The following is a 12693-nucleotide window of genomic DNA, read 5'->3' as shown; positions in this document are numbered from 1 at the left end:
GGTGGAGGAGGGGGTGAGGGAGGAGCGGGGGAAGAACGGGGAGGAAACGGGGGGGGGGGGGGGGGAGGGATACGAAACCGGGGTAGAAACGGGCGGTGGGGCATGGAGGCTACAAACCAAAACACTGAAATGAGCTCAGAGTTTTTATGTGACATATTTTGGTGTTGAATATTTTTAAAAGAAAGATTTTATTTATTTGAGTTCCTAAAAAAAACACTTTTCAACATCTTCTGAAACTAAATGTTGAACCTCAGATGTTTTTCATTTGTGTGTTTAAGTTAAGCATTTAAAAGCTGCTTTTAGTTCATTTTTGTTGTCCAAAATTAGTTTATATTTATTTATATATTTTATATTTTCTTTACATACTAAACGGATTGTGTGATTTTCTATAAATCTATAGATTAATTCATTTTTTATTCTAGTGAGGTTTCATATTTGTTTTGCCAAAACCGAAAGAACAAAAAGCAGAAAAGGCAGAAAATGTGGAACATTGTTTATGATGTTCCTCCCTGAAGTTTAACGGCTTCCTGTTAGAATCTCAGGTTTTAAATCGGAGCGTTTCTCCTTCTGCAGGTCTGCAACAAGCGCGAGAAACGACTGACCGACCCGGTTCTGGAGAAATACATCATCAACGTGGTTTTCGACACCATCACCGCCTTCTTCAGCTCTCCTTTCTCTGAGAACAGCACGTCTCTGCAGGTGGGTCGACTCGGACCCGGTCGGACCCGGTGGGACCCGGCTGAGCCGGCGGTCTCTGTTCGGTTCAGCCGTTTCTTCTTCTCTCCCTCAGACTCACCACACCATCGTGGTCCAGCTGCTGCAGTCGTCCATCAGGCTGCTGGACTGTCCCTGGCTGCTGCCGCTGCACCGCGGACAGGTGGAGGCCTGCATCAAGACGCTGTCGCTGACAGGTAGCGCTAAGCCCCGCCCACCTCAGACCTCACCTCTACACCAGAAGACCAGAACCTGCTGGGTTTGTTTTTCTGAAATCCTCAGGAAAAACTGTCGACTCAGCAACTTCGTATGTTTTAGAGGAAAGTTCAGGATTCCTGAGTCAGGAATTTCCATCCATCCATCCATCCATCCATCCATCCATCCATCCATCCATCCATCCATCCATCCATTCATCCGTCCATTCATCCATTCATACATCCATCCATTCATCCGTCCATTCATACATCCATCCATTCATCCATTCATCCGTCCATTCATCCATTCATCCATCCATCCATCCATCCGTCCATTCATCCATTCATCCATTCATCCATTAATTCATCCATCCATCCATTCATTCATTCATTTTCTTTACCCCCTTGTCCCTAATGGGGTCAGGAGGAGCTGCTGCCTCTCCAGTTAACGTTCCGGGTGAGAGGCGGGGTCACCTGGACAGGTCACCTGGACAGGTCACCTGGACAGGTCACCTGGACAGGTCACCAGTCTGTCGCAGGGCAACACGCACACACACACACACACACACACACACACACCTAGGGAGAATTTGGAGAGGCCAATTAACTCGACAGTCATGTTCTTGGACTGTAGGAGGAATTTCTCCTCCTTAAATTGAACTTATCATATTTTTAAACCCTTCTTTGAGTCCATCCAGTTTTTCACAAAATTCATGGAAAATCGACATTCCTGCATTTTTTCTCTTCAAATCAAAATCAATCAGGTTTTAATGTTGACAAAATGTTTTTAAGGCCTAAAAACCGTTTTCTGTTTTCTTCTGGGCGTCTTCAGCTAAGAACCGCTCCATCTCCCTCCCTCTGGAGCTGGAGGCGCTGATCAACAACGTGTTGTCCAGCTCGGCCGTCAGCACCCTGAACCGCTCCGCCTACAAGACGCCGACCCGCAGCGCCAGACCCGTCCCCTTCGACTACAAGAACATCATCGAGAAGCTGCAGGTACGCCGCCGCGGCGGACGCTTCCCGGCAGCAGTTCTCCTCTCTGACGTCCCCCGTCTCCTCCTCTCTGACGTCCTCTCTGACGTCCCCCGTCTCCTCCTCTCTGACGTCCCCCGTCTCCTCCTCTCTGACGTCCCCTGTCTCGTCCTCTCTGACGTCCCCCGTCTCGTCCCCAGGACATCATCAACACCCTGGAGGAGCGGCTGAAGCCGCTGGTCAACGCGGAGCTGTCGGTGCTGGTGGACGTCCTGCACCAGCCTGAGCTGCTGTTCCTGGAGGGAACCGACGCGCGGCAGCGCTGCGAGTCCGGCGGCTTCATCTCCAAGTAGGTCGGCCGGGTCTGAGCGGCCGCTGCCAGAGGCATGCTGGGAAATGGTGTTCACTGCGGTGTCTGCTCTGCAGGCTGATCCAGCACACCAAGGCGCTCATGTCCTCAGAGGAGAAGCTGTGCATCAAAGTGCTGAGGACGCTGCAGGAGATGCTCATCAGGACCCTGGACTTTGATGAAAAGGTCAGAGGTCAACCTGAGGCTCAGTCTCTGTGATTCTGATGCTTCTTCTGAGAAAAAATATGCTTAAACCAGATTAATATCCATTGGTTAAAATCAACACTAAATCCTTTCTGTTTCTTTCCGACCCGGTTTGATTCAGGGAATTCTGCTGCGCAAAGTTCTGCTGCAGAACTACCTGTTCTCCTACAGGAAGAGCAACCAGAAGAACGACCTGGCTGAACTGGGAGCCGCAGGTACGACTGGGAGCTGCTGCTGCTAGCAGGATGCTAACACTTCCTGCTGCTCCGTCACAATAAAAGCCTCTTAACAGCCCTCATCTAGGACAAATTAGACTAAAGTTTTAATTCACAAAAATGCTAGTTTGATTTCATTATTCAGAGATATTTGTTTTCTTAACTTTAATATTTTCTAATATTAAGATGTTTACTTTCAGATTTTTTTTGTTTCAAGAGATTTTCCATCCAGACATTTTTTTATTCTGATTTGATGTAAAATATGAACACAGCGACCTTAAAGTCAACCTTTCATTTCTCCACATCCTCAGGACTTTAAGATTCAGTAACAAATATGTTTCTAAAAAATTATTTAAGTAAAACAAAAAAAAAAATTAATAACTTAATAATAAGATTATTAAATTGTGAAAGACAAAATCAATCAAATTGTTACATTTAGAAAAAAAATAATTAAATATAAATAAATGAAAAGATGTGTCTATAATAAGAACATAATTATTTAAAAGATAGGTGTTGGATCAGGGCCAGGTCGGTCCTGTGGGATTCACTGAAATGAAACCAGAGCTGAGATGCTAACCGATGCTAATCGGACCCAAAGCCTCTCTGTCTTCTCTCTCTGCTCATGCAGCGCTTCATCATCCTGTTATTTCCTGACAGACATGACTTTATTTAATTATTGTTTGCAATGAAAGCCATTACTGCTGTCACCATCAGGCTGTTGGTGAGTAGAGCAGTGGGCCGAACACACAGCCCTGTGGTTCTCCAGTGAGCTTCAGATTGATCTGTGTAACCTGCACGAACAATAAACTGTTGACTTCATTTGTTTTCACACAAAACTCTTTAATGTTTTAACTTTGACCCATTCTGAGAGAAAAAATGGCTGTTTCCATGGAAACCAGTGTTTCCGTGGAAAATCCAAAGTTCTCGTCAGGCTGACTGAGAAAGTTCATGATGTGTTTGTGGGCCAGGTGGTGAACAGGAGCGCGACTGGGCATCGGTGGCGGCCATCCAGTGCCGTCTGGACCGGGAAGGAGGAACGAAGCTGTTCACCGACCTGGTGATGAGCTCCAAGAACGACAAGATCTTCCAGGAGAGCATCCAGCTGGCCATCTGTCTGCTGGAGGGAGGCAACACGGAGATCCAGGTAGCACACCTGGACCTGCGGAGACGGCAGAGTTCACCGGGACCGGATGGCCGTAGTGCAAAACTAGAACCATAGAACAGAGGAAGAAATCAAGCAAAATCAATGGAATGAATAAAAACTCCTGTTTGTCTGCAGAACTCCTTCTACAAACTGATGATGGGCGACAACAAGTCGGAGAAGTTCTTCAAGGTTCTTCATGACCGGATGAAAGAAGCTCAGATGGACATTAAGGCGACGGTTTCTGTAAACGTTGGTGAAATGACGCACAAGGCCAACGAGAAGGAGCTGGAGGCCGGTGAGCGGGGTTACACGATGTCCGGTAGTTTGAGGTCAGGGGTTAGCTCGGTGGTGGTAGAAGCGGGTTAGCAACCAGGGTTCAGGTTTAGTTACTCACGGTTACTGATGGGTGTTCTGGAAAGGTGGTTCCACATCACTGGCTCTCCCTGGTTCAGGAGGACTTCCTCTGATGGTTCACGGTCAAGGCATCGCCCCGGTAACGGCCGCCGCCGCCATGCCGACGCAGCAGGCAGAGGAGCAGCGGGAGGTGGAGGCGGAGATGGGACCAGCGGTCACCATCATGAAGCCCATCCTGAGGTTCCTGCAGCTGCTGTGTGAGAACCACAACAACGACCTGCAGGTTAGTCAGTGCTAACCAGCCAACTGTAGCTAACAACTGCAGGTTAGTCAGTGCTAACCACCCAACTGTAGCTAACAACCAGCTACAGGTTAGTCAGTGCTAACTAGCCAACTGTAGCTGCAGGTTAGTTAACAAACCAGACCAGTTGACCAGTAAGTGTTGGTTATTTGGTCCCAATGGTGAAGCTGAATACCATCAAACAACAGGAATCTGTGTGCTGGTTGATGTTAACCAATCAGAACCGGATCAACAGGTTGGTTCCTGTTCAGCCTGGGTCGGGTCCAGCCTGCTGCTCAGGTCCAGTTGGTTCTCCTCTGGATCTCCAGCTGGTCCGGTTGGATCACATTAACAAGATGTTCTGGACTGTTTCTAGTTACTGGAGGTCCTGATGATCAGCTGCCGTCCATCACAGCACCACCTCGTGGCTGTTAGAAGAATCACAGTGTTAGAGATGACCCAGCTCATGTTTTCATGGTTTTTGTGTTTCCAGAACTTTCTGCGTTGCCAGAACAATAAAACCAACTACAACCTGGTGTGTGAGACGCTGCAGTTCCTGGACATCATGTGTGGAAGCACCACCGGCGGTCTGGGCCTGCTGGGCCTCTACATCAACGAATCAAACGTCTACCTGATCATCCAGACCCTGGAGACGCTCACAGAGTACTGCCAGGGCCCCTGCCAGGAGAACCAGGTGCTCCAACACACAGTCAGACCCAACATTTCAGAACAAGTTCAGTTCAGAAGCTAACTGTTAGCCTTCTTTCCGTTCCAAACCCTGGCCAACACATTTCATGTTTTCTTCGGCTTCATCGGTCTTAAGGGACAGGTCCGTTCGACCACACAGCCTTTTTGCGCTGTGAGCGGTCCGGCAAGCCTATAGCCCAGGACTCCACCGTCAGACGGTCATAAGGCTCGGACCTGGACCCCAGACCTCAGAGTCCAGCAGGAAAACTGATCCCTGTCGTGGATTTCTGTGTTTTTCAGACGTGTATCGTGACTCATGAGTCCAACGGCATCGACATCATCACAGCGCTGATCCTGAACGACATCAGCCCGCTGTGTCGGTACCGGGTGGACATGGTTCTGCAGCTGAAGGTACAGCAGGTCGACTGCTCTCACTTGAATGGGTCGGCAGTGACAGCAGATCACAAATCAATATTTACCAATATTTACTCTGATCTGATCGGTTTCAGGTTGAGATTTCTCACAAAAATCACTCAGACCTTTTAGAAAAGCCCTCAGTTTAAAGAAAACATGACAAGTCTGTAGATTTTAACTATACAACACCTGAGACGTTTACATGTGCAAGTACGGAGGACTGACCCTGCCAAAACTAGCAATAAATATAGAAGTAAATAAATGGCTTAGTGAAATAATTTGCCAAATACTGCATCCAAACAGAAAAAGTGAAAACTTTCCAATTTATTTTATATTAAATATATCATTTTGGCAGGATTTGTCCTCTATATGTAGGAAAATGAAACAAAGAAAAAAAGATTTTCAGAAAATAATAAATGTGACCTAAACATACAAACGTAGACACTTGATACAAATGATAAAATAATCTCTGTCATTTACTGGAGTCATATTAATTTTGAACATATTTATTATAAATCACCAAATTACAACTTATGTTACTTCAAGGCACTTATTTACTAAATATGACTTAGACTTGCTGTTAAACAGGATTTATTTCAGGTTCCTTCCTTATGATGAACTAAATAATTCATGTTTGTCTGAATCAAATTTATCCCTGAAGTCTTGTGATAATTAAGTTTTACTTTATTATAAAACACCAACGTTGGCTGGAAGTCTTTGTTTTCTGCCTTTCTGTACCACATTTTCTGTTTGACTGGTTCTGTCCTTCAAAGATCTTTTTATTTGTCTTGGATTTCAGTTCTGATTCTTTTCCTCCCAGCTTTGGTTTCTGTTGGACTTTAAATTTAAGCTCAGATGAAATGCATTTAAATTGGTGTAATTACAGATGTTTGCCTCCAGAGGGCAGCAGCAAGCAGCTGGTTCATCCTCTGCTCTGATTGGCTGACCTTCTCCTGGATGAATGTTTCTGTTTCTGTTGCCAGGACAACGCCTCCAAGCTGCTGCTGGCGCTGATGGAGAGTCGTCATGACAACGAGAACGCCGAGAGGATCCTGTTCAACCTGCGACCGCGGGAGCTGGTGAGGGCCGGATCCAGGTTCTGACCCGATTCTGGTTCAGTCCAGATCCAGGCTCTGACCCGATTCTGGTTCAGTCCAGATCCAGGCTCTGGCCCGGTTCTGGTTCGGTCCAGGTCCAGGTTCTGGTTCTGGTTCTGGTTCTGGTCCGCTCCAGATCCAGGCTCTGGCCCGGTTCTGACCCGGCCCGTCTCACGCTGCGTGTCTGCAGGTGGATGTGATCAAGAAGGCGTACCAGCAGGAGATCGACTGTGAGGAGGAGCAGGTGGAGGTGGAGGTGTCGCCGCGGGAGGTGGGACACAACATCTACATCTTGGCCCAGCAGGTGACGACACGCAGCCTCCCGATTGGCTGCTGGACTCCTCTGATGCGATTCTATTGGACCAGATGTTTGTTCTGATGCTGGGTTCTGATTGGCAGCTGGCGAGACACAACAAAGTTCTGCAGAACCTCCTGAAGCCGCCCAAGAACAGCAAGGAGGGTGAGGAGGGCATCTCCTCCATGGTAACCGTCCAACCACTCATCCAACCATCGAACCATTCATCCAACCAACCATCCAGTCATCCAGCCATTCATCCAACCGTTCTCCCCCTGCAGCTGACCCTCCAGAGCCGTCCTCTGTCCCAGATGTTGAAGTCTTCGGCTCCAGCTGAGGTCGTGGATCAGGATCCTCTGGAATACTACGACCAGCTCACGGCTCAGATCGAGGTCCTTTATTATTCCAAACTTTGTCATCAAGCAGATGACGAAGTTTTTCATCTGAAGAACTTTAGAAAAATACTTTCACAAAATAAAACGCCCCTCTAAATGTTCCAGGTCTTTTAATTTGAATTTTCTCCAGCTCTTCCTGTCATTCCTGCTTCATTTCTCCAGATTGTGCGTGACGACCGCAGCATGGAGCAGATCGTGTTTCCTGTTCATCCCATCTGCGAGTTTCTCACCGAGGAGTCAAAGCTCCGAGTCTTCAACACCACGGAGCAGGACGAGCAGGGGTCAAAGGTCACGCACTTCTTTGAGCAGACGTCGTTCCTGCATGGAGAGATGGAGTGGCAGAAGAAGCTGAGGAGTGAGAGCAGAGCGCCGGCCGGTAACATCCCCGGATGTTTCCGGCTCTGAGCCTGTGTCCGGTCTGTTGCAGGCATGCCGGTTCTGTACTGGTTTTCCAGGAGGATGACTCTGTGGGGAACCATCTCCTTCAACCTGGCCGTCTTCATCAACCTCATCATCGCCTTCTTCTACCCCTACGACTCTGGCCAGGGTGCGTGGGTGGATCTTTGGTCACTTCTAGTCGAACGTTTGAGTTCCCTCCACCTGTGAAACTCCCTGTGATTGGTCCGTTCTCTTCCTGTGTAGGAGCGATCGATGACTCCATGCTGCTGATGCTGTTCTGGATCCTGACCGGGCTCTCCGTCCTGGGCTTGTTCTCCAAGCAGTACGGCCTGCAGCCGCTCACGCTGGCGCTGATCCTCAGGTCCATCTACCACCTGGGCATTGGAAACACGCTCATCCTGCTTGGATCGCTCAACGTAAGAGACAGTGCAGCAGTGATGGGCAGCGCCAGCTGAGAAGTTAGCTGCGCTAGCTCTAAAGTGCTAACCATAAACACTTGTTTTGCTAATGCTAACGAGGTAGACCAACATGGTAGTTAGCAGAAGCTAATGCTATCGTTATTTAGCTAGTACATTAATCGTCTTCAAAGTCAGCAAAACGCACCAAGTGAAAACCAGCTTCAGTATTAATGGATTAGCATCATTGTGGAAAAAGTTCTGATTCGGTTTAATCAGACAGGTTTTCTTTCACGTTACTGGATAAAATCCGGGGAAGCACTATTTGAAGGAGTGTGTGTGACTGACTGTCATCATTCACTAAATAACACGTTTAATGCAAAGTTGCTCTAAAAGTTACACTGAAAGTCCAATTAAAGTGCCAACTTTGCATTAATGTGACATTATTTAAAAAATAATGCAAAGTGTGTGTGCGTGTGTGTCCAGCTGATCAATAAGGTGGTGTTTGTGGTGAGCTTTGTGGGGAACAACGGGACCTTCATCATGGGCTACAAAGCCATGGTGATGGATGTGGAGTTCCTGTACCACCTGGCCTACGCCCTCACCTCCACCCTGGGCCTCTTCGTCCATGAGCTCTTCTACAGCATCCTGGTACGGCAGCGTTCAGTCCTCTGGGTTCTGCAGACCCTGATGATGATGATGATGGTGGTGGTGTGTGTGTGTTTCCAGCTGTTTGACCTGATCTACCGGGAGGAGACGCTGTTCAACGTGATCAAGAGCGTGACCCGGAACGGGCGCTCCATCCTGCTGACGGCGCTGCTCGCCCTCATCCTGGTCTACCTCTTCTCCATCCTGGGCTTCCTGTTCCTGAAGGAGGATTTCATCATGGAGGTGGATCCGCTGCTGCAGCTGTCTGCAGACCCTCAGCACACCGAGGCGGCCCAGGACTTCCTCAGGTCGTGCTCCACAGACGGAGTCAGCTGCACCGCTGAGACGAGCGTGGAGACGGTGGCGGAGGAGGAAGGTAGGAGCTGCAGAGGTTCCGATCCGGAGCCGTTCCAAGGTTCTCCAATATATCACATACATCAAATACATCAGTCAGTGTTAAAGTTCTTATGGTTCAACATCTCCAAACAGGATTTCAGCCTCAATTTAAAGGAACTCAGACTGAGACATTATGGGCTGTTAAAGGGCCGGTATCGTGTAAAATCAGCTTTTTTTTATCTTTCCATCATATTTTAATGTTTTTAATCAACAACATTCCTGCTGTGTTGCTCTGATTCTTTCATATTTGAGAAATGCTGTAATCTCCATTTTAACCATTCAACTGTTAAAAACACCTGGGTGGACCTAGCCCCGCCTTCAAGGACAAAGCTCCTCCCCCATTCAGCTCCTTCAGACTAGCCAGCAGCAATTAGCATACAGCTGCTGAGCTCATTAAAACAGCTGCTGCTCAGAGCGACACTGGTAAAAACATTAAAGGGTTAATAGAGGAGCCATGTTGGGATGAATTCCTGGAGTCGGAGCTTCAGAGAGAGCAGGAGTTATTATTTTTATAACAGAAAAAGGTAATGGTACAGTGTTAACCCAGGAGGCGGAGTTTAACCCCAGGAGGCGGGGTTTAACCCCAGGAGGCGGAGTTTAACCCCAGGAGGCAGAGTTTAACCCCAGGAGGCGGAGTTTAACCCCAGGAGGCGGGGTTTAACCCCAGGAGGCGGGGTTTAACCCTGCATTGCTCTTGTTTTCCAGGGGAGCCCAGCACAGAGCGGGCCTGCGACACGCTGCTCATGTGCATCGTCACCGTCCTGAATCACGGCTTGAGAAACGGGGGAGGAGTGGGAGACGTCCTCCGTAAACCATCCAAAAACGTGAGGTCAAAGTTCAAATATCTGCACCAGAAAGTAGAACAGATGATGATTTATTTGTAAAACCTGGAGAACCTGAGAGTTTCTGCTGTTTTATTGGATCTGCAGATGTCAGTCCAGTCGGTTTAAACGACCGGATCATTAATGAGGTTCTGCAGACAGTAAGGCTGTAGCAGAACCCGGTTCTGGACCAGTTTTGTTTAAGCGAGGTTCTGTCAGTAATGTGGGACCGGACCTGTGTGCAGGAGCCGCTGTTCCCAGCGCGCGTCGTCTACGACCTGCTCTTCTACTTCATCGTCATCATCATCGTCCTCAACCTCATCTTCGGCGTCATCATCGACACGTTCGCCGACCTGCGGAGCGAGAAGCAGAAGAAGGAGGAGATCCTGAAGACCACATGCTTCATCTGTGGTGCGTAGCGGTTCTGACCCGGTTCAGACCCGGTTCTGGTTCCGCTGAGCCGTGTCTGTCCCCTGCAGGTCTGGAGAGAGATAAGTTCGACAACAAGACGGTTTCGTTCGAGGAGCACATCAAGCTGGAGCACAACATCTGGAACTACCTGTACTTCATCGTTCTGGTCCGGGAGAAGAACCAGACGGATTACACGGGTCCAGAGAGCTACGTGGCCCACATGATCAAGGTATGGACCCGACCAGAACCCACCCGAACAGAGCCGACCCGACCCGGCGGCCTCACCGTCTCCCTCTCTGTCCCAGAACAACAACCTGGACTGGTTCCCCCGGATGCAGGCCATGTCCCTGGTGGTAACCGACGGCGACGGGGAGCAGAACGAGATGAGGATGCTGCAGGACAAGCTGGTGTCGACCATGAAGGTGGTGACGACGCTGACGGGCCAGCTGAACGAGCTGAAGGAGCAGGTACCGGGTTCTACTCCACCTGCAGAGGCGCCGAGGCTGAAAGGAACCAGGACAGGCTGCGACATTAACGGCCAGTCCTCCACATGCTGGGACGTTAGCTCATTTAGCTAGCTGGCTAGCTAAATATTTAACTGGCTAGCTAAATATTTAGCTCGGTAGCTAGCTAATTAGTGTGGTGCTAAATATTTAGCTTTTTAACTACTTATTTAGATTCAAAGAAAATATTCAGCATCAAAGTGAATATTTAGCGAGCTAACCAAGTATTGTGGAGTTCAATATTTAGCTTCAAACTATTTTTCTTGCTAGCTAAATGTTTTGTTTTATAATTGTTTAACTTCAAACTGTGACCTTTATAAATTAATTAATGACATGGTGAAAATATGACTTTGAAATATTAACCCTTTTTTATTTTTTAACAGCCTAAATAACCCAAATTATTGCTGTTATTTTTGACTGTTTACAATCGGCGCCCATAACCTTAATGAACTCACGCCCATATAAGGACATTAGGACCAGGATGCAGAATGTCCTGAAGACAAATATGAATCATCAGTTGGTTAAACCGGATGTTGAACCTCAAGGTTCATCCACCTGAGCAGCAGGCAGGAAGTAGTCAGGTCAGCTGGAGGAGTGACGTGTGGACTTCCTGTGTGTGTGCAGATGACGGAGCAGAGGAAGAGGAAGCAGAGGATGGGCTTCGTGGACGTCCAGGCTGGAGGGAGTGGCGCCGTGCCGCCGAGCGCCGCCGGAGGAAACCATCAGATCTACAAATCCTAAAGAGACTGATCAGCATCCAGCTGGACTGATGCTGCTGCAGGAGCACACACACACACACACACACACACACACACACTGCTCTGATGTGACCCTCTGTAGCGTAAAACCTGCTGAGTTGTAAAGATTAGCAGCAGATTAAACAGTTTGTGCTGCTTTTAGTTTTTATGTCATAAATTATTCTGATGCATTAAAGGATCTTCAGGAGGCTAAAGGTCCGGCCCGGTCCAGACACTGAAGGAGGTTCTGTTCAGTCTGAGTGGAAGAATACTGAACATTATCAAACTAAATCTGTTTGTTTTAGTGTAGAAACAAAAAGTCGTTGAAGTTCTGTGAGGAAAAGGTTTTTGTTGTAAAGGGAAGTTGTGGCTTTAGATCAGATCATGTTGAAATAAAATCTGTTTTCTGTCCTCTAATAAAACTGCTGTGAGTTTTTACTGAGTTTCTCTTCGGAAACAAAATGGCGGCAGGGTTAGCAGCCCAAGCAGCTGAGGGCAGTAGGGCACGGCGGTGGAGGGATGATGCCTGGGGCTTGTCCTGCAGTCACTACAACAGAATGGCTGGAAAGAGAAGAATCACAATTTTCACAGACAAAATCTTCTGAAACATTTATTAACATTTATTTTATAAATTCAGAAACAGTCATGTGACACAGCAGCTCTGTAAGCTCTGTTATTGAAGAGTTCAAAGTAAATGTCTAAAGACATAATTCTTATCGGTTTTAATTTAAAAACATGTCTCAGTTTTCTCTGCTTGACATTTTGGCTGTAATGGCAAAAGGTTTGTGGAAAATCTGGACCAATCAGCTCTCTGATTGGTTGGTTATTAAAGCTGCAGTGGTAACTTTTATAAAAAATATATTTTTTACACATTTGTTTGAATTGTCTTCATGTCATGAGAACCATTCGGTGAAAAAAACTGAGCTCCTCTGCCTTCTCCCTGTGCAGGTAGAAACGGCCAATCAGAGCCAGGAGGCGGGTCTTGGTGATGTCAATCAAAATCTGTGGCGCTGCTCAACCCTCCTACTGCTGCATCTTTTCCCTTTCAGCAGATTTTGTTGTAAATGCT

General features: G+C 47.6%; 1 protein-coding gene across 1 annotated transcript in view; it reads left to right on the top strand.

Annotated features, from left to right (window-relative positions):
* Positions 1–12046, top strand: part of itpr3 (inositol 1,4,5-trisphosphate receptor, type 3) — a 75821-nt gene extending 63775 nt beyond the window's left edge. Inside the window, exons 35-59 of the mRNA XM_015045729.1 lie at positions 574–699; positions 791–911; positions 1741–1904; positions 2081–2229; positions 2307–2415; positions 2555–2648; positions 3617–3792; positions 3928–4087; positions 4212–4429; positions 4920–5120; positions 5414–5524; positions 6511–6606; positions 6815–6928; positions 7024–7107; positions 7201–7311; positions 7477–7669; positions 7742–7861; positions 7957–8129; positions 8595–8759; positions 8838–9132; positions 9858–9976; positions 10219–10384; positions 10453–10613; positions 10690–10851; positions 11512–12046. Of these exons, the coding sequence (XP_014901215.1) occupies positions 574–699; positions 791–911; positions 1741–1904; positions 2081–2229; positions 2307–2415; positions 2555–2648; positions 3617–3792; positions 3928–4087; positions 4212–4429; positions 4920–5120; positions 5414–5524; positions 6511–6606; positions 6815–6928; positions 7024–7107; positions 7201–7311; positions 7477–7669; positions 7742–7861; positions 7957–8129; positions 8595–8759; positions 8838–9132; positions 9858–9976; positions 10219–10384; positions 10453–10613; positions 10690–10851; positions 11512–11628 (3705 nt within the window). The 3' untranslated portion in view covers positions 11629–12046. The remainder of the gene's footprint in view (positions 1–573; positions 700–790; positions 912–1740; positions 1905–2080; positions 2230–2306; positions 2416–2554; positions 2649–3616; positions 3793–3927; positions 4088–4211; positions 4430–4919; positions 5121–5413; positions 5525–6510; positions 6607–6814; positions 6929–7023; positions 7108–7200; positions 7312–7476; positions 7670–7741; positions 7862–7956; positions 8130–8594; positions 8760–8837; positions 9133–9857; positions 9977–10218; positions 10385–10452; positions 10614–10689; positions 10852–11511) is intronic.
* The last annotated feature ends 647 nt before the right edge of the window (positions 12047–12693 follow it).

This window comes from Poecilia latipinna, unplaced genomic scaffold (assembly GCF_001443285.1).
Source record: "Poecilia latipinna isolate Pla-1442-1.1 unplaced genomic scaffold, P_latipinna-1.0 Scaffold741, whole genome shotgun sequence".
Taxonomy (NCBI): Eukaryota; Metazoa; Chordata; class Actinopteri; order Cyprinodontiformes; family Poeciliidae; genus Poecilia; species Poecilia latipinna.
Note: the sequence above shows the minus strand (reverse complement) of the source record. Positions and strands in the feature narration are given on the sequence as shown.